General features: G+C 35.9%; 1 protein-coding gene across 5 annotated transcripts in view; it reads right to left on the bottom strand.

The window, feature by feature from the left end:
• The window catches only part of shc1 (SHC (Src homology 2 domain containing) transforming protein 1), a 106,666-nt gene that overhangs the window by 33,304 nt on the left and 50,416 nt on the right, over positions 1 to 22,946 (bottom strand). For all 5 annotated transcript variants that reach the window (XM_051923274.1, XM_051923275.1, XM_051923276.1 and 2 more), the window contains 2 exons: positions 9,389 to 9,452; positions 3,862 to 3,981 (listed from right to left, as the gene is read on the bottom strand). In XM_051923274.1, coding sequence (XP_051779234.1) covers positions 3,862 to 3,981; positions 9,389 to 9,452 — 184 coding nt within the window. The remainder of the gene's footprint in view (positions 1 to 3,861; positions 3,982 to 9,388; positions 9,453 to 22,946) is intronic.

The raw sequence follows: 22,946 nt of genomic DNA, 5'->3' as shown, positions 1-22,946 counted from the left end.
TTAAAAAAAATGCTTTAGTTGCCTCACATTTTTATGCAATTGTTTTGTTCACCCCACTGAATTAAAGCTGAAAGTCTACACTTCAACTGCATCTGAGCTGTTTCATTTAAAATTCATTGTGGTAATGTACAGAACCAAAATTAGAAAAAAGTTGTCTCTGTCCAAATATTTATGGACCTAACTGTAATAATGATACAAACGATAATAGTAATGATGAATAAAAAAAATGTGAAATAATAACAGTAATGGGGCGGCACGGTGGCGCAGTGGTAGCGCAGCTGCCTCGCAGTTAGGAGACCCGGGTTCACTTCCCGGGTCCTCCCTGCGTGGAGTTTGCATGTTCTCCCCATGTCTGCGTGGGTTTCCTCCGGGCGCTCCGGTTTCCTCCCACGGTCCAAAGACATGCAGGTTAGGTGGATTGGCAATTCTAAATTGGCCCTAGTGTGTGCTTGGTGTGTGGGTGTGTTTGTGTGTGTCCTGCGGTGGGTTGGCACCCTGCCCGGGATTGGTTCCTGCCTTGTGCCCTGTGTTGGCTGGGATTGGCTCCAGCAGACCCCCGTGACCCTGTGTTCAGATTCAGCGGGTTGGAAAATGGATGGATGGATGGATAACAGTAATGATGAATAAAAAAATATGAAATGAACAATAATAACAAAAACAATAATAACAGCAATAATACTACTACTACTACTACTACTACTATAATACTACTAATGATGCCAAAACAGTATATAATCTCAAAATGACCCCTTTGTGTGGTAAATCTTAAAGCAAAGTGAAAGACATAATCCAACGTTACAGATTTTCTTTCCAGATTTCTCAGTTTTTGAACAGCACACTGCACAGGTACATGAGTTTAATTCAGTTTTTTTTCAGTTGGAGGTATATATATATATATATATATATATAATCAATAAAATGAAACCGATAAAACTCTCCGATTGATCCACAATGTGCTGGGTTGACCATGCCTCTTTAGCGGCAGTGTGGGCAGTGGATGTGAGACAATGATTTGTTCTACAAGCTAGCATGTAAAGTTTGCATGAGATACAGTTTTCCCAGCTTTTTGTTTTTATAATATGAATGCATTCCACATGCACTGTTTCATCAAATGACAAAATATCTTTTTGTAGTACTTCTTTTGTTGCCTCTGCATAACGGGATAGAGAATTGATTCTTGATCCACATGATTTATGCCACCCATCATGCTATTGTAGTTGGCCACAGCACAAGGCTTCGTAACCTGCTTGTTGCCTTTTCCCTGTATAGTGACTGTAGCTGCATTATGTACAGTGCTAAGATGACAAACATCTTTCTTGTCCTTCCATTTCAGCGCAAGCACTTTACTCTTTTGCCAAGCAATAAGCATACCTCACTGTAATTTAGCTCTGCCAAAGTCTTCTATCAAAGTAGATGCAGCAACGCCAGACTTTGTCCCTTTCCCTATGTACAGAACCAAATTCCAAATGTATCACATTTTAGATTCACAAAGCTTGTAAAACTTTATGACAATCTTGCTCTTTCTGACACAATGTACTGTATCCATGACAGTCAGCCGTTATAAGCCATAAGACTTTCATCGATGCTGATGTCATGGTCCAGAAAGTAAACGCTCCAAAACTTTACTAGAATTACCTTGTATATCTCCAAAATTTTCTTCATTTTGGGTGCTGGATGGGTTATTCTCATCAAAGTCTTCATTGTTGATAAAGTGCAGATATTTCATAATTAGTGAAAATCTACACTCAGATATAATTTCTCCAAAGAATGGCAGCACTGACAGCACTTTTACAGCTTGAGTGACTCTCGGTTCTAACACTTACACAAGCTGCATCTGTATAGTTGCCCAACTGACACTCAGGACTAACGCTTTTAGCACGGTTTTAGCAGCCCGAGTAAAACTCAGGTCTAATGCTAAGGAGGTTAATAGCCCTTTAAAGGACTGTTCATGATGGAGACCCAGACTAACTCCCACTGCTTGCATCAGAAGACACCTAATAAAGTACTTAAATCTCCTTTCAGTGTCTGTGAGATTTTACCACTGTGCCGTCTGGCTTTTAACAACTTTCGAGTCCAACCTACTGTGCCATTAGGCACATCTCCTTTCATGTCATTCCATTACACATGCTTCCCCTTCAGATTCTCACCTACATATTTTCTTAGTGGTCAGAGTAACAACAGTATTTATAGGTGTTAATGAAAAATAAATGCATTGTATGTGAAATACCTATAAGTATTGTGAAATGAAAGTTCAAATACCTATTAAACAACCAAAAGACTCAAAACTAAAGTCAAATAACCAGTAAGTGATGATACATGAACACAGAGAATTTACCACAAAATACTATTCCAAAACTACAAAACCTATTGTTGTTGTTTTTTCTTTCTTTCTGCACCTTTGAAATATGGAGTAGAGTGGATGGAGCAGGATGAGCACTTATGCCATGCTAAATTCATATGGCCTAAGTTAAGTAAGTGAAAGTGTTCAAAAATCCTTTGGTCCAGAACTCAGTGGATAATTCCCCTTTTTCCCCAACTCTCACCACCCAGGCAAGATCTGGCCTGTGGACTACTGATTGATGATCTCGGTTTCAAAGCTTGTCAAAATGGATGACAGTGACCCAGTTGTAAGGAAAAGCTTTTGTGATCACAAGAACAACGTGAAGCTTTTATGACCAAAACTCAAAAAGATGAGTAGCACAAATGCAGCACTACCCACAACTCAAAAAAAAACATGATTCCTACATGAAGTATGTTGGTGACATTATTATGCTAGTGGGCTTTTTCCCCATCAGCAGGAACTATTCAATTTGTTAAAAATAGTAAGAAAAATGGATGGTGAAAAAGACAAGCAAATATAGTAAGATAAAATGCTACTATCTGCTAAAAAACTAAAGCTTAGGCAAAGTTAATACTTCAGCAGGATAATGATCCTAGACATAAGTCAAAAGCCGCAGAGTGTCTCAAGAACAAAAATGAAGGTGTCCTACAATGGCCCAGTCAAACTCTGATCTCAATCAGACACGGAGAATATGTGGTACTATTTGAAAATTACAGGGCACAAGCATCTTCTGACTATCCTCAACAAACCCAGAGGTAAATCTTCCTGTAAGAATGAGCCAAAAAAATCACTCTCAAACCTGGTGCATACATACCCCAAAAGACTTAAAGCAGAGTCTTTATTCCTTCAAAGGTTGGGGAATTAAATATTTAAGCAAATGAATATTTCTTTTTTCTTCACATTTTTTTTCTAACATAATGTAATGTTAATAACAAAAAAAAGGACTTGTTAATAAGTATTCAGATTTCTGAGAATATCTGCAAGGCATTATTTATAGAAACACACATACATACACAAGAGGCAATGATTCTTTATGCAAAGGTGGATAAAAGGTGCAAGTCTGTTGAAAACTCTAGTTTGAAATTTTGACCTCCTCACAAAACATGTCCTATGTGTACATATGTGGAATGATAAAAACATTATGAACATGACCAATTAAGAGAAATAACCAAAAAAAAATGAACACTAAATACTTCAACATAATACTCATTAAACACTTGTAATATTATCAAAGCTTTTCTCTGCCACACAAATAAAATACTTTATCTTTTTTGTGTAATTAGTCTTCTGTAGCTAATGTGACATTTTCAACACTGACAAACTATGTCCCACTGAGGTAATCTTCAGATTGGGGAACAGATGTTAGCTAGCTTACTTTTGTAAAGAATAGCAAGACTTGTTCTTTGAGCTAAACCTTTGCATGCTGTATAGGACAAAACAGGTAGAGCTGCTGAACATGAGGCTTACACATGCAGAACAAGCAGCAAAAAAGGATCCCAATCAGAAATTTTGACTCATACCTGTTTGCATTCAGTGGCCATTAGATTCAGACTACTGGTTGAGATTGTCAAGTTTATTGCCATGCCAGCAAATTGTAGATTGCTTTTCCCTAGGATGGACGTCAGAGATCGGCTTGTAGGCTGCAAGAAACAGTAAAGTTCAGGAAACAATCAGTGGAAGCACAAGATTATGATGCTTGATATTATGTTTCTAAAATAAATTTATAGTATCTTTTTAAAACCACCAAACTTCGGTCAACCCAGAAAAACCTCTTTTTAATAGACAGAGAGATAAAAAGAGATACAAAAATACCAATTTTATACTTCTAAACAAAACTAAGACCTATGTTTTTAAGGACAAGCTAAAACAATCTGACCTTTAAAAATCTTTGTACATATGTTTATTATTGCTGTGTTACTTTCAGGTAACAGGTAATGGACAAAAAGCACTGGGTTCCTGGTATTACTATACTATTCTTGCATTTGTGTGAAATGCTATGTTATCAGCTACACATTGAAAACACACAAAAACACAGAATGTCGTACAACAAACAGCATCAGCTAGCAAATGCAGGTAATGTGACCTACACTTTTATGAACGTAGAGCAATTATGGTTACTTTGTTTAGAAATAATTTGCTGAGCTGTTTATTTTCTTTATGACAAATTGTTACTTTTAGTAGGGACGTGTCAATATTTAAAAAAATAAGCAACCCCACTGGCATGATCCTTACACTGGCTCAGTTCGTTAAGACAGGTATAACAAACTCAATACCTTGAGGGCTATTGTGACTGCAGGTTTTCACTACAAAACATTTTTTTTATTTAGTAGTTAATTCTTATGTTTACGTTAATTCTGTGCTGCTTTTGGCCTTTCATTCCAATCGGTCAAATTCTACTTTTCAGAGAATGTCAAAGGGTTTGAGGGCATGATTACCAACAATGAACATTTGGGATTATGGGAAGGGGTATTAATTTGTTAGTTCAAATGAGACATACCAGGTGAAGCATTTGTAGCTTCAGCTTGCATAAAATAACAAACTAGTCTGAATCTTCTACTGCAAAACAAACAAAAACAACAATGGTGTACATTTATGAGTTGTGGCCGGAATCCAACAGTATTCCACTACATCATCTTTTTTTTTTAAATTAGTGAGCAGCCACAAGTGAATCAAATTTTTATTCCTGCAGAGCTGAGTGGGTGATCAGAGCACTGATGAACACCTCTGAAATTCTTGAAAAATAAGTATATATAAAGTTATTTTAATATTATAATTTATCATTGATCATTCCAATTATTACGTCTTTACTGCAAAATCACATACAATAAAAAAAGAAGAAACAATACCGGCCCAAGTATGTTATGCCACTCTTGTTACTTTTTTGAATCATTGGATTTATGTTTGAATGCATCATTGTAGATATAGTGGAGCATATCCATAGCCGCTTGTAGGGCATGTGCACGATAGCAATTACTGGTTGGAGTTCTATTGTTTTTTTCCCTTTCATATCTGTACTGACTTACCTTCGTGTTCGGGGCTAGCAATAAGGTCTGATGTACTGAGATCAGTTCACATCTTGCAGGTGTGTGCATGAATTGCGCAAATTTAAATGCTTGTGGTAATGGTACTCTTACCAAAACAGCATCTATCTGTAAGGGTGGCCAGATTTTTTTTTTTAATTAAGCATGTTATTGAACTTATTAAAATCAAACAAGATTCCATACAAGCAAGTCAAATTTTACAAAACTAGGTTCAAATCAAGTCAACCCCCACCCATGAGAAAGAGAGCTAGGCCAACATAGTGAAACCTGAATAGTATAAAAGATAAGTAAGTAAATAAATAAATAGAACAAAAAGGGAATAGAATCCTCTTCCTCAATTTAAATGCTTATTCTATAATATTATTAATTAGATCCTGCCAGGTTTTAAAAAGGTTTTGCACTGATCCTCTAAGTGAGTATTTATATTTTTCCATATATATATATATATATATATATATATATATATATATATATATATATATATATATATATATATATATATATATATATATATATATATAAATAAATAAATATGTAACATAATTGTACATAACATCGGTTACCCAATGACTGAAAAGAGGTGAGTTAGGATTCTTCCAGTTGAGCAAGGTAAGTCTACATTCCAATAGTGAAGTAAAGGAAATCACAGTTTGCTTGTCCTCCACTTTATGCCCATCTGGAGGTACACCAAACACAGCTGTTGGATTAGGAGAGATTATGACACCCAGGCTGTCTGAAAGGCATTTAAAGATTTTGGGTCCAAAATGATGTTAATTTGGTACACGCCCAAAACATATGACCCAATGAAGCTGGAACTTGATTACAATGTTCACAGGTTGCCCTGGAAACATTTTGGACAATTTTAATCGAGACAGATGTTGTCGATAAATGATTCTAAGTTGAATAATTGTATGCTTTGCACATATGGAGCTAGAGTGAATTCTGTGCATTGCTGCCTTCCATTCCTTTTCCAAATTGTTGAGTGAAAGATCCTTTTCCCACTGTACTCTGGGATCTTTGAAACGGAAGGAAGTTTAAAATGTTTTTATATTTCAGAGAAGTGCTGTTTGAGTCCTCAAGACTGATCAATATTTTTTCCGGAGTAGAAGTAGGTGGTAGGTGAGGAAAGTCGGGCAGGTTTTGTTTAACAAACTTTCTAATTTGGAGGTAGTGAAAGAAATGTGTCACTGGAAGATTACATTTGGAGTGTAATTGTTCATAGATTTTGTTTTTAAAGGTGGCAGGGATATAATCAAAACTTGACACACACCTTTATATACCATGGATCTTTACTAATTTTTCTAATCAAACAATTTGATCATTTTAATCATATTCAATGAATTATAATTAATTACTTAAGAACTTACAGGGTCCTTAAAAGGTTAAAAGTTTGTGTTTTTTTATTGTACACTAACAACACCTGAAGTAGAAATGAAGACTACTAAATGCATTCTAACCCAAGCGAAGCCATCATTGGTTTTAAAAAGTTATTTGTAACTTTTACAGTAGAAATATAATAAAGCAAGTATCATCGAGTAGACTGTCACTTCTGCCGATGACCTCTGTTCCCTGAAAGTAATCTTGTGCTCTTCGGAGAAAACATAGTCGTACAGCCTGCTTTCCTGATAACACATTCTATATTTACTTCAGTACCCTTACTGAGATCCTGTAGTCAAATTTTTTGTTTATTATATATACAGGTGCTGGTCATAAAATTAGAATATCATGACAAAGTTGATTTATTTCAGTAATTCCATTCAAAAAGTGAAACTTGTATATTAGATTCATTCATTACTGATGTATTTCAAATGTTTATTTCTTTTAATGTTGATGATTATAACTGACAACTAATGAAAGTCCCAAATTCAGTATCTCAGAAAATTAGAATATCAATTAAGACCAATGCAAAAAAAGGATTTTTAGAAATGTTGGCCAACTGAAAGGTATGAACATGAAAAGTATGAGCATGTACAGCACTCAATATTTAGTTGGGGCTCCTTTGGCCTGGATTACTGCAGCAATGCGGCGAGGCATGGAGTCGATCAGTCTGTGGCACTGCTCAGGTGTTATGAGAGCCCATGTTGCTCTGATAGTGGCCTTCAGCTCTTCTGAATTGTTGGGTCTGGCGTATTGCATCTTCCTCTTCACAATACCCCATAGATTTTCTATGGGGTTAACGTCAGGCGAGTTTGCTGGCCAATCAACAACAGGGATACCATGGTCCTTAAACCAGGTACTGGTAGCTTTGGCACTGTGTGCAGGTGCCAGGTCCTGTTGGAAAATGAAATCTGCATCTCCATAAAGTTTGTCAGCAGCAGGAAGCATGAAGTGCTCTAAAACTTCCTGGTAGACGGCTGCGTTGATCTTGGACCTCAGAAAACACAATGAACCAACACCAGCAGATGACATGGCACCCCAAACCATCAATGACTGTGGAAACTTTACACTGGACCTCACGCAACGTGGATTCTGTGCCTCTCCTCTCTTCCTCCAGACTCTGGGACCTTGATTTCCAAAGGAAATGCAAAATTTACTTTCATCAGAAAGCAGCAGCCCAGTCCTTTTTGTCTTTAGCCCAGGCGAGACGCTTCTGATGCCGTCTCTTGTTCAAGAGTGGCTTGACACAAGGAATGCGACAGCTGAAACCCTTGTCTTGCATACGTCTGTGCGTGGTGGTTCTTGAAGCACTGACTCCAGCTGCAGTCCACTCTTTGTGAATCTCCCCCACATTTTTGAATGGGTTTTGTTTCACAATCCTCTTCAGGGTGCAGTTATCCCTATTGCTTGTACACTTTTTTTTACCACATCTTGTCCTTCCCTTCGCCTCTCTATTAATGTGCTTGGACACAGAGCTCTATGAACAGCCAGCCTCTTTAGCAATGACCTTTTGTGTCTTGCCCTCCTTGTGCAAGGTGTCAATGGTCGTCTTTTGGACAACTGTCAAGTCAGCAGTCTTCCCCATGATTGTGTAGCCTACAGAACTAGACTGAGAGACCATTTAAAGGCTTTTGCAGGTGTTTTGAGTTAATTAGCTGATTAGAGTGTGGCACCAGGTGTCTTCAATATTGAACCTTTTCACAATACTCTAATTTTCCGAGATATTGAATTTGGGACTTTCATTAATTGTCAGTTATAATCATCAACATTAAAAGAAATAAAAATTTGAAATACATTAGTCTGTGTGTAATGAATGAATCTAATATACAAGTTTCACTTTTTGAATGGAATTACTGAAATAAATCAACTTTGTCATGATATTCTAATTTTATGACCAGCACCTGTAATTTACTTTAATATATTGTTTACATATCTGCCATAGAATTTGCAACAAAATAAAAAGGGTATGGTAAAACCAAAAGCAAGCTATTCCTGAAAAACAGCCAAATAATTTGAAGTAGTAGAGGCAGTTATTTAAAATCAAATTCAAATTAATCCTACATGCACATTTTTGGGATGTGGGAAGAAAATTAAGAGTTCCCAGAGAAAAATCATTGTGAAAATAAGGAGAATGAGTAAACTCCAAACAGACAAATAATGGGCCAGAATTTGAAGAGACAATGTACCACCATCCTTAAACAAACATGTTTTATTTAACTAATCATGAAGCAATATACTGTATATGTGTGTCTTCATTATTCTCAATATTCTTTTTTCTTGATTATTTGACACATTAAAAAATAAGTGTACACATACATGTATTCAATGAGAAACCTATTGACACACAAGAAATAAATGAGTATACCAAAAGCACATTTTAATTCTTTTTGTTAACATTTATTCAATCATTATCCAATAATGAAACAATTTTTACAGCAAATTTAAGAAAGCTGTTCATCAAAAAAGTACAGTTAAGTCAAACAGTTAACTGTTTTAACTACAAAGAATTATACTGACCATTGCTATATTCCATTTTAAATACACAACTGAAAAAATATGTTAGTACAACCAATATTAAAAGTGAAGCAGTGAAATGAAGCAAACAAACAGATTTGCCATTGTTGCTTACCTTTCTTCTTCTCATAGCTCCTTTGGCACCAGGCACTGCTTCACAGACAACTGCTATTGCCTCTCTAAAATTTAGAAGTGCAAAATATAATCATAAATAGTAAATACTTTCAGGAATATGTAAAAAACAAATGTGAGTATCTTCATAAATGAGCCAAAGAACAAATAATTACCTTTTATACCTAAAACACTTACCTTGAACCCAGTTCTGTTTTTAACAATAACAATGTATGATCATTTTCAGATCTGTTCACTCAAATTCTCACTCACTTCTGGATTAATGGCATGTCATTTTAAAGTGTTCATTACTGTATATGTTTTACATTTAAGTAAATATATTAATTGTTGGAAGAAATGTATGATATTGTTTCCCTCAATTTTTTTTTAATATTTAATTTTTGACTACTCAATCAGACATTTAATAATAGCATAAACGATATAACCATTTAGTTCAAAATAATTAAAAAAGAAAAAAGGAAAATCAGAGCAGAACAAAATTAAATTTTAAATGCATATTTGCTATATATGTGAAATTTCTACTGACATATTTCTTGCACACATCTTTCGCCAAACACTTTTCTTGAAATGCTTTTTTTCCATGAATGTTTTTGTCAGTGTGCCAAAGGTTCTTTATAATAATCTCCACGTTTGTGGCTTATCCACCAGATCAGGCACAAGCACAACAGACAATTGATGTTAGTGTCATGGAATTCTAGTCATTATTCTGTTTTCAAACATTTCAGTTCAGGGTCAAAGGCTATTGTGACATCAACAGACACAAGGCAGGAGTCAATTTAAAAAAAAAAAAAAACAGCAGTCCATTGCATATGCCATGAAAAGTCCAAGCTCCAATTCTACTGTTTTTCTCATTTGGCTTTTTTCCCCATACAGATTTTTGTACCAAGTAAATTCATTTGCATATTTACCGGTTTTTTTAACTGTGCTCAAATGTCTACATTTGAATTACTGGAAGGTTAAGTTACTTGCTTTTTGGTCACAAAGCAAGTCAGTTATAACAAATGAACAAGGAAACATTGTTATTTACAGTTGAGTTTCACTGCTTAAAAAGTAAAACCAATACTGTAACATTCAATATCAAGTTAGGGACATCATTTGTTTGAAATGGTAATGCCAGTTTAAGTGGCTAACTCAATGCTGCACAATGACCCAGTATTAACTGTTGCAGCTATGCCTTGGAGTCTGCAAGTCTAAATCTACAACTCTGCTACCACACTTCCAACTACATTTATGATTGTGACAGCATTATTTTTTTTATTCACCATGTCAAGCACCATCTCAAGTTTACTTGTAATATAGGCTTTAATTTTAGTACTTCCACCTTTCATAGAAACACATTAAACCAATCTACAATATGTAACTACCATGCTTAAGGTGCAAAATCTAGATGTTATTTTAATGATTTTAAAATTTACTTGTCATTTCTCCACATAAAGCTAAGAAAATCAGTTTTATCAGTGACATTTAATCTGAAATTAACTGCTAGAAAAGATTATGTTATGAATCTTAATCCACAGTTTACCTGGACATCTTTACAATTTGCTGTTTCTCTCTTACCGAGGTAAGCAAGGATCTTCATTATAGGCTTATTTGATAGAAATGGCTTTCTCTTATGTATTATATGCTGGCCATAAGCCTCAAATATATGCATTTACATTTAATTGGTTGAGCCACTGCCAAATATACAACACCTCTTTTAAGGAACCACACATTTACTATATATTACAAATCTGTAAAAAGTCAAGATTGTTAAACTTCATCTGGCTAAGCAAAGTGAGCTAATGCTCATCATCCCTTCCACACCACAAAACTCACTCAACCACACAGAAAAAGTATTCTGAGAATGTTACGAGCATGATCTTTAACAGAGGAAACCATTAAGAGTGGGCAGTTCTTCCTGGATTCATTAGGCAAAAACAAAGCACAATATCTTGATTGCTGCATATAGGCTGTGAGGTAAAATCTCATCTTTGCTCTAAAGTACAAACATTCATACTGATCGACAAATCAGCCAAAATGTTCATTCACCATAGGCCAATCATTCTGTATCATTGTGTGCAGTCACTAAGCGATTTCGGTTCAAAAAGTAAAAAGACATATTTCCAACAGAACAACTAAAAATGTCTGATGTATTTCTCATTTCAGTTAAATGCCTTATATAACCCTACCATATACGGAAAGCTAGAAAGTTTGACATAACAATCTTATAATACAGTCTAATTACATTTTAGAAAATCTATAAATTCAATGGTTTCCAAGGAAACAAACTGATAAAATGTCTGGTTCACATCCCCTTTTTAAATATATAAATGTTTCAACATTTATAAAAAAACTTATCAAGGCATAATTACTATAACATGGGCAGTGATAGTTAACATATTACGTTCTGATATGTAAACTAAGTCTTAACAGCTAATATTTTCAACATACATATCATTAGGCCATTCTCTCAACATGAAAACCTCTCTATAGCTAAATTGTTTTAACTACAATGAGATCTTGTTTGCAGCTATGGAAATGTGGATCAGAGATTAAGACTTGGGCCATTTTAGTAGGTCTTTTTCAGCAATTATAATGCTCTGTGTGCTTGATGATTGATCCAAGTTACTGTATAAAATTCTCACACATACTGTACAATACCATGTGCTTAAGAGATACATTGTAAAACCATCCATTAAGTCTCAAAGGACCCTAAAAGTACCCACAGAAGTGCACATCTTCCTCACCAAAAGCCAATATTTAATACTCTATAATTAAAAAGTTAATGGACAAGCAGAGTTCCACTAGAGAGTAGCAAAGAAAAAACAACTTCTAAAAAGAACATAAATTTTTATCTCTCCTTTGCCAGGAAGCACCTACATGACCTCAAGCCTGTTTTATTAACATATGAGACAAGTTGAACTTTCTGAATGACATACACCCCATTATTTTTGGCATAGTGTAAATACAGCATTCCACAGTATGGTCATCATACAAATAGTCAAACATGACAGTAGTAGTGTGAAATTATTTGCAGCCTTAGAACCTGAACTACATTCTAAAACTGATGAAATCCTGAATTCTGTAGTTTATCAGATAATTCTTAGGAATGTCTATTCATCTGTCTGTAAGAACAAGATGAATTTTAGTTGAGTAATGCAGAATGACAAAATTGTAAAACACAACAGTAACTCCAAAACAGATTTGCTGGAAAAAATGCAAATTTAAGTTTCAGACTGGCCAAGTCAAAATCCAGAACTAAACTAAACAAAGATGTTTCGGCAGCACCTGAAATGAGCCTGAAAAATTACTAATGTTTGTGCATTAAAGCAGTTTTGCAAGGAAAGGGCTAATTTTCCTCAAACGATTTTGAAAGAGTGATGTTGAATTATAAGAAGCATTTGTTTGCAATCACTGCACCTAAACGTGATACTCCCAATTAATAAGTGAAAGAGGGCAATTCATTTTTCATACTATGATAATTTGTGTTAGATAACATTTTTCATTCAATAAATGGCATAGGTATATAAAAATGTGCTATTTGATCACTCTGGTGTCATTTATCTAATAATTAGATTTTGTGGAAGACCTAAAAGACATCAAAAATCTGCAATAATACTGGAAACCAAGGAAGGGGCAAATATGCTTTCATGGCACATGTATCACTTATATCACTTGCATACCTTATCAAAAGAACAAAATTGCAGGCAAAAGTGGAAGCAATGAGAATTCTCTATAATGTTCATGTGGTTAAATTTCCGAGGGGTGAGAAGTTTAGTAATCAAACAGAGACTTAGAGCAAAGAAAAACTTTTATAAATAAGCAAAATTCATCTGAGGTAAGCAAAAGGCAGGTACTTCTACTGCTTTATGAGAAATGGAACAGAGAGTGGAAACAATGTGGAACACCAAGGATACACTGGAAGGATTTCTTCTTCCAACAAGCTTCAGAAACACACATTCATAATGCAGCTAAACAGGAATCTGTTGCTGATAACAAGAAATTAACCGTGACCTTCAGGAGAAGTGATGTGAAGAGATCTTAATGTATAGCGTTTTGTGAAGGTGAAAAAAATGACCAGACAGAAAGGAAAGTGGACCATGAAATGAACAGAAAATCCTATTCATGGATTATGTCCTTATGCTTGGACAAATTCAAAAGTTCAAACAAAATTCAATTGTCAAAGGCAAAATATTAGCGAAAAATCCATATTTAAAATTCACGCAAGAAGTCGTGTCAAATCCTGAGAAAAAACACTATGTCTCAAGTCAAAGTCAGTGACAGCGAGTTTAAATGCTTTTGCCTCAACGATATCACAATATTGCATCTTCCTGTCTGTGAGAGCCTAGCAAAGAAGTGTTGCTCTTAGCAAGCACAAAATGGCAATACACACAGGAAAAGAAAATGATGCCATTTAACTACTAAAAAAATAGCAACAGAAAAGAACAAGTTCAAAGACAAAGAAAAAAAAAACTAAATGAAAGTGAACCTTATGTCAGCAATAAACAAACTTCAGGAAAAAAAAATACGTAAGCTTAGGAAAACATTATAAAGACATCATAATCATAACAGGTCAATGGTTTGGTGTTTAGTCAATTTAAATGAGACAAACTAAAGAAAAAAAGATGTGACTGTTAAAATTATACCTTTCTTAACATAACTAAGTCATAATTACAGCAGTGTAAATTCTGAAAATTGTACAATGTTGTGACAAAACAGTCTACAAAAAGGACTCATTTTGATATTAGTTGGTGCATTTTGTTCTTTTCATAATGTATTTTTCTTTTGGAAGTGATCGGAGGGTTACTGCCTGTTGCACCTCCAGTCACATATCAATGCTCACATGTTTCCTCAGTTAGGAGACACTAACAGCAAGCAGTATCTTCTGCCCATTTCCTGAAACAGAAAACACAAAATGCTCTTTTCTACACAGAGTAAATCATCTGGCCAAGTGGTACCTACGTACCCCTACCACTGACTTTCTCAGAGTATTTTTTGAAACAGGTAGCAAAAATATGTCTGGCCACCGAAAATCCCTAAAACCTGAAACACTGCACAGACTAGTATTTTATGCCAAAAATGTCTAAATGAAAAATAACCATGTTCTTAGCTACATGATACTAATATGATTAACATCTTTCATGGTTTACACCTAATTTAGACTATTCTATTTTTATTCTTCTTTTAGTTGACGGATGAGACAGTGTTAAAGTTGGTGCCTTGAAGTCTGTGAAATATGTCACATATTTACATTCAATCACCCACAGGTGGTTAAAGCAATGACCAAAAGGTTTTTCAAACGTAGATTTTTAAATTTACTTTTATTATTTCTATTTATTTTTTAATTTATACTCACTAGTATTCTATATTTAAGAACTCTGTTTCTCTTAAGTATATATCTAAATAATGTAAGTGTGCATTATTTATTTTTGTATACTATTTACGCATTTTTTTTTTAATCTAATTTTGATTTGTTTTTCTCTGACATCTTGCAAAGCACTTTGAGCTAAATCATTTGTAGGAAAATGTGTTACAGAAATAAATGTTGCTGTTATAGTATTCCATTCTAATATCAGATCATTTTTGCATATTTTGTATATTGAATATTACACCATAATAATAAACATTATGCTTTCTTCAGGGTTTAAAGTATCACTCAACCTTAAAATTGAACATTAGGAAATGCATACAATAATTGTTGAATGGGAAAATAGAGTATAGTAATATTTCTGGCCAAATCACTAAGCCCTCTTTAACAGTAACAATACTGTGAATGAGTACCTCTCAGAAAAAGAAAGTGTAAAATTGTAAAAAAAAAAAAAAAAAAAAAAAAAAAAAGCTTTGATTAATATTCAAGCTTAAAGTAAAAATTAAAACCAAACTACACAAATACCTGAAAGCACACAGTCATATATTATTTAGTCTGAATTAACTCACCAAGCTCACTTTAATAACACTAGGTTATCACTTAGAATAATGTTAATGTTGTGAGTCCAGGAGAGACTTAATGAAGTATATTGTTTCCCCAAAATGCCACACTCTGCCTTCATTTGATGTATTAATGATGACACTAACTTTGCATTGTCAATTTTCAATATGCCAGTTCCTGCCAAAACATAACTCTCTTTCATGGTGCCAATAAATATTTGTACTATAGCTCTAGGCAGTCAATCTCATAAATAAATACGTAGATTTTAAGAATTACTTAAAATTACAACAAAAACTATCTTGTAAAAATATCCCAGTGGCTCATGTAACAATATAAGTAGAAATACATTATTAAAAAAATAGATGTTTGAAAATTATTTGTTTTTTTTTTTGGTTAACATTAGAAAAACAAACAAAATCTTTACTTTCAAATACTGTAAGGCCTGCAAAGACCAGTAGCTTTCAGCTTCTTTTGCAGCCCACCTGCTAAACCACAAACCCCTACTTTGAAGCCAGCTGTGCTCTTCTGCATTTAACTGAAGCTTTTTTTGCACCTGAAAAGTCCATGTTTCGCCTGCAAAACTGTTATTAGAACTTTCCAGAAAATGCATTTATGATTTAAAATGGTTACGTAATTCTAAATTTTGCTAATGTCTTGAAATTGCCAAAAAGCAAACATGCTGATTTAGGTTAAACATCCTACACTGCTGACACAGTTGTAATAAAACATGCAGAAATTAGGTCTTCCCATTATGAGTCAGTACTGTTAAGCAGTTTAAGACAAAAAACAGAATGCTGGCTGAATAATAAAAAATGGGGGGTAAAGACATCCAATTTTTCTTAAATTGTATCAAAAGCAGTTTAAGACAAAAAACAGAATGCTGGCTGAATAATAAAAAATGGGGGGTAAAGACATCCAATTTTTCTTAAATTGTATCAAATTAATAACATACAAGATATCTCATAAATAAAATATGAAGGATAAGATAGAACTACTTTTTTTTTTTGCCTGTTTCAAACAGGATTTTTATTTTGGCAATAAAAGGCTTGTTCATTCCAGTTGTATACCAGACCTAGCTGTAAAGCAAATCCCTAGAAAGGTAACACATCTATCCAATTTTAATTAGATTGCATCAGACTGTTCTTATATATATTGAAGTTCACGTCTGAAATAAAGCCGTTGTTGTGAGTGCTGCCCTGTATCGAGTTACTTACCTTAGACACAAAAGAGTAAAAAAATATTTTTTTCTTATGTACAACAAATTGCCACACAATAAAATAGTGTATTTAAAGAGTGATGAATAAACAGTTTAACCTGTGGTGAAAATGAAAGGTTGATATGATATGGGTATGATATTTCTGACACAGCTAAAATGCATAAGTGCAACAAAACAGGCAAATCCTGGACAGATAAATAGAAGAACATTTCTGTCCTTTTCAGAACTTACTTAACAATATACTACAGCATGAGTTACATCAGGCTAATACCTGACAGTCAAAATTAAAACTGAATACAAAAATTAAAATGAGATCATATTATCATAAAGACAGCAATTTTTTCTGTTATAAATATTATAATTTGCAAACTGTTAAATAAAACACAAACTTTTATGTAAATATGTGCAACATACTTTGTGAAATGAACATGTGTACATTATCTGCAATATAATTTTTATAACAATCATTTACACACAGCAATGCTGAAAACAATCAACACATAGATCTGTATTTATTACCTGTACCTGTCCAACAAACATAATCACATCATTCCCAGATTGCATTAGTGTTAATACAATAAGCACTTGTTTCTTGTGGGATGACAGTATGACAACACAAAATTCATACATCACCACGTTTGACAATGCTCACATTCTGTACTACACTGAATCACCTTTAAAATTCAAACACCCCTGGTCATTTGATATTATTGCTGGTTCCACATCACACTACCAGGCCTGTGATCCAACACAGTGTACTTCTCATTATTCCAAAGCCTCATTAAAGAAATTTCATTTTTGAAGTCCTCATCCTTAAATTCTCTATATGTCTAGCCATGAACATATGTTAGAGTTAACATCGACATCCCACCTGAAACCCCACATTTCTCTGTTGCATTAAAGATCAGCTATTTAATGCAGTTTTAGCATTTTTATACCAACTTTGCTGTTAAAAATTCTGTTCATCTACCATCACCATCAAGCTAATTTTCAGTCATTCCCCATCTTATTTAAAATGTATCTAAACAATCTTGTAATGCTTATTTCTGATCTTGCTGCTCTCAAAGATTTAGTTGTATATTTTTTAAAATTCATTGAGAGACTGAACAAGGTCAACAGAATTTCCTGTACTCAAAGAAAACATCCCAGCTATTCATGGGTATTCCATGGTTTTTTTTATTCAAAGTGTGAGACACAATCCGCTAAGTTGTCTACCCCAGAGTCCTCTTTCGGTTTGTAATATTTGGTACAAACCCAATTAAAACAATTCAGCATGCATCCTCATTAGAAGTCAAGTCCATATCAAATGATTTCTTTCGATCTGGAATAACAGCAGCTCATTCCAGGAGACCTCCCTAATTGACAGGATCCTTAATATGTCACAACTCGATGAATACCACCTTTTTTCTGTAGCTTGTGTTCACAATGTCATCATTAAGGTAAATATTTGTATGATCCTTCAGACAGAGAAATAGATGGATCTGGCAATGGACAGCCCCTTACTGAACACTGTCTAATAAGGACACATACTGTAGCTCTACAGCCACCATCTTAAACAATTGACTAATCTCCCTTCACTTGCAAACAAAAATAATTACCTAAAGCCTAAGGTCTATATTACTCAATTTTAAAAAACATGACCCACTTAAGACAGAAATGTTCAGCTCACCGTGAAGATACACAAATAGGTGCTTCAGTACTATCACCTAACAAAAAAGTCTCAGGGAAGTAGCCAGACAAAGACTAATAAAAAGCTGATGTGCATTAACGATTCAAATAAAAAGCGCGAGAGCAATAGTCAGATCCAATACAGGAGCACACCAAAAGGACTACTAGCCCATCCATGCAGATAAATTCTGCTGAAATGCGTAATAAAGACTTCACTTTAGCTAACTATAGAGTCTGTGACAGCGTAAGACAGCTGAAATGCCAATACTAAATAAACTGCATAATAATGAATCCAGACCTCCAACAAGGGATAAGTGAGGAAAGCAGAATGTCCAGGAGTGTTCTTTTTCCAGTGGGTTGCATGTTGCTTGAACAGTATGGCGAAAATATTTTTTCCATTGTAAGACATTTGTTTTTATTTTAGTAACATGAAACATACTATAATATATCAATATCAATTTAGATGTGTGCCCTCAAATATATATTTCATTTAAATGACCAGGATTTTGGAGGATTGGACCCTGAGCCTTGAAATGTCTATTGATGAAGGAACTAAATTTTTTAACATGGAGTTCTAATGCTTATATTAGAGAAATGTAGACATAAATAACAAGGGGAGGAGGGGGAACAGTGACAAAGCAGTTCTTGCTGCTGACTCACAGTCAGCATCGTGAACTCAAATTCCACACCAGTCTGTATGGGTTTTACCTACACACACTCTTGTTCTCATCACACATCTTATAGACATGCATGTCAGACATATTGGCAACCCTAAATTAGGCCCATGTGAATGAATGGGCCCTGTAATGGACTACTGTTTCATCCATGTTGGTGCCTGCTTTGTCAGTCAATGCTGCCATAACATGCTCTGGTCCTTGTGGCCCTGAATTAGACCAAATAGGTTTGAAAGTATTATGTTCTTTAAAACAAATGTTACATTACTGTGAAAGCACGGGTTGGCTCCAAGCTCCTGCTTCAGATTGGGAGCTTCTTAAACCCACCACTGCCGATAGTCAAAACCGAGATGAGCTGGACAAATGAGGGCACACATACAACAAGGAGTAGGTAAAAAGTGTTCAAGACTAAAAGGTGGTGATCGTTTTAAAACGTTTCCTCTGCTTAATTGCACAGGATCTTGTAGCAAAGGTGACATCCAACAAACAGGCATAGCCAACCTTCTTCCACAGGCTTGGATCCCTGCTGTCCATAATTCCCAGCAGGACGCCACACAGAGCCTCACCCAGCTCCTTCAGCTTCTGCCGATTCTTCCTAGACTTATGAGGATGCGAGCCACATGTCACTTCACACTTTTCAGTGAAAATGACCCTCTTCAGCCCAGTGCATCGGCCTCACGCTCCCCCTAAGGGGCTCTCCTTCTGGCTGGCTGACTGCCTGCCTGCCTCTTCTCCTCCCCACCCTGGCATCTTCTAATCCTACATTTATTCTTTCTCCTCTTTTAATCTCCATAAGCTCTTGTTTATCTCTCCTGTGTGTGTATATTATAAACAGTACTGTGCAAAAGTTTTAGGCAGGTGTGAAAAAATGCTGTAAACAAAGAATGCTTTCAAAAATGGAAGTGTTAATCATTTATTGTCATCAATCAACAAAATGCAGTGAATGAACAAAAGAGAAATCTAAATCAAATCAATATTTGGTGTGACCACCCTTTGCCTTCAAAACAGCATCAATTCTTCTAGGTACACTTACACACAGTTTTTGAAGTAACTCGGTAGGTTGTTCCAAACATCTTGGAGAACTAACCACAGATCTTCTGTGGATGTAGGCTTCCTCACATCCTTCTGTCTCTTCATGTAATCCCAGACACACTCTATGATGTTGAGATCAGGGCTCTATGGGGGCCATGCCATCACTTCCAGGACTTCTTGTTCTTCTTTACGCTGAAGATAGTTCTTAATGACTTTGGCTGTATGTTTGGGGTCGTTGTCCTGCTGCAGAATAAATTTGGGGCCAATCATACGCCTCCCTGATGGTATTGCATGATGGATAAGTATCTGCCTGTATTTCTCAGCATTGAGAACACCATTAATCCTGACCAAATCTCCAACTCCATTTGCAGAAATGCAGCCCCAAACGTTCAAGGAACCTCCACCATGCTCCAGCCCTTCGATGAACAAACTGCCTTCTGCTACAGCCAAATATTTCAAATTTTGACTCATCAGTCCAGAGTACCTGCTGCCATTTTTCTGCACCCCAGTTCCTATGTTTTCGTGCATACTTGAGTTGCTTGGCCTTGTTTCCACGTCGGAGGTATGGCTTTTTGGCTGCAACTCTTCCATGAAGACCACTTCTGGCCAGACTTCTCAGGACAGTAGATGGGTGCACCTGGGTCCCACTGGTTTCTGCCAGTTCTGAGCTGATGGCACTGCTGGGCATCTTCCGATTTGAAGGGTAATAAGGGGGGGGGGGGGTGTTTGGGATCACTGTCATGCTGAAAGACCCTGCCACGTTTCATCTTCAATGCCCTTGCTGCTGGAAGGAGGTTTTCACTCAAAATCTGACGATACATGGCCCAATTCATTCTTTCCTTTACACGGATCAGTCGTCCTGGTCCCTTTGCAGAAAAACAGTCCCAAGGCATGATGTTCCCCCTCCCCCATGCTTTACAGTAGGTATGGTGTTCTTTGGATGCAACTCAGCATTCTTTCTCCTCCAAACACGATGAGTAGAGTTTTTACCAAAAAGTTTTATTTTGGTTTCATCTGACCATATGACATTCTCCCAATCCTCTTCTGGATCATCCAAATGCTCTCTAGCAAACTTCAGACAGGCCTGCATATGTACTGGCTTAAGCAGGGGGACACGTCTGGCACTGCAGGATTTGAGTCCCTGGCGGCATAGTGTGTTACTGATGGTAGCCTTTGTTACTTTGGTCCCAGCTCTCTGCAGGTCATTCACTAGGTCCCACCGTGTGGTTCTGGGATTTTTGCTCACCGTTCTTGTGATCATTTTGACCCCACGGGGTGAGATCTTGCGTGGAGCCCCAGATCGAGGGAGATTATCAGTGGTCTTGTGTATCTTCCATTTTCTAATAATTGCTCCCACAGTTGATTTCTTGACACCAAGCTGCTTACCTATTGCAGATTCAGTCTTCCCAGCCTGGTGCAGGTCTACAATTTTGTTTCTGGTGTCCTTTGACAGCTCTCTGGTCTTGGCCATAGTGGAGTTTGGAGTGTGACTGTTTGAGGTTGTGGACAGGTGTCTTTTATATTGATAACGAGTTCAAACAGGTGCCATTAATACAGGTAACAAGTGGAGGACAGAGGAGCCTCTTACAGAAGTTACAGGTCTGTGAGAGCCAGAAATCTTGCTTGTTTGTAGGTGACCAAATACTTATTTTCCACCATAATTTGCAAATAAAATCTTTAAATATCAGACGATGTGATTTTCTGGATTTTTTTTTCTCATTTTGTCTCTCATAGTTGAGGTATACCTATGATGAAAATTACAGGCCTCTCTCATCAATTTTAAGTGGGAGAACTTGCACAATTGGTGGCTAACTAAATACTTTTTTGCCCCCCTGTATATAGGTCTGTTAAAAAAATACTTTAGTTCCCTCACATTTTTATGCAATTGTTTTGTTCACCCTACTGAATTAAAGCTGAAAGTCTGCACTTCAACTGCATCTGAGTTGTTTCATTTAAAATTCATTGTGGTAATGTACAGAACCAAAATTAGAAAAAAGTTGTCTCTGTCCAAATATTTATGGACCTAACTGTATATGTGTATATACTGTACTCCGATCTATACCCTGTCAAATAAGCGAACCAGCCACTGTGGCTGTGAAGAGTTGGGGATTAGATATTTAAATAGCTGAAGCAAAGGGTTAAATAACTTGCTCATGTTCACACAGAAATATAGTTGTGGAAGTGAGAGTGAACTTTTTAGATTTCCAGATCAGCTATTTAGCCACTGTGTTTCACTGCATGTAAGCAACAAAAGAATAACTACAGCTAACAAAAGCACAGTTTATGCACTTAAAGGGATTAAGACTACAGTGGAAAACAACATCTTCAGGCACATCAAATATTAATTGCTTTTTATTTTTTTCATTACTCCTTTACTAAGTGAACACTGATGTGAGATGCTCCTGTTGAAACAGATGCCATTGGGAAACAGGGGGATGGGTAGGATTCTACAGGTGACTGTTATATCTGTGTTTTGTGCTTCTATTTTTAAAGAGCCAGAGAGTGAGACTGACATTCAATCCAAAATATCTGAATAGTGAAATAAATTGGCAATGGAAAAAGTGACAGAAAAACTAAGAATAAAAAATAGCATATTATGCCCATCAACTAAAAGGCTCCACAGACTTAACTAAAAAAAAGTGATTTCAAGGGAAAAAAAACATGTTACAAACAAGAGATCTCCAACATCCTAGCCGGAGGATTAAAACTGTTCAAAGTAGCCAGCCCAGTGGGTCACAATTGCTGCAACATCCGTTAGGACCGTTCCATCACCCACCTGAATTGCGACTCTTCAAGTAACAAATTGGGATGTGCATAATGCTTCGATTCCTCTGTAAGCAGGACGTAGTTCACTAGACCATAAATGGTGTGTCACTTGCTCACCGATTGCTCTAACAAGCACCTCATCATCTGCCCTCAGATCCCTTGCAGTCGCCCCTCTCAGTTCCCGGGGTTGCCATAAAGCCGTGCACTGCGACTCCTCTCAATGATATCCATTGTACCCAGCAAAATTAAATATCTCCTTCAAGGAACACCGGCAACA

This window comes from Erpetoichthys calabaricus, chromosome 2 (assembly GCF_900747795.2).
Source record: "Erpetoichthys calabaricus chromosome 2, fErpCal1.3, whole genome shotgun sequence".
In the NCBI taxonomy this organism is placed as follows: domain Eukaryota; kingdom Metazoa; phylum Chordata; class Cladistia; order Polypteriformes; family Polypteridae; genus Erpetoichthys; species Erpetoichthys calabaricus.
The sequence above is the reverse complement of the archived record's forward strand: the minus strand, read 5'-3'. Positions and strand labels throughout refer to the sequence as shown.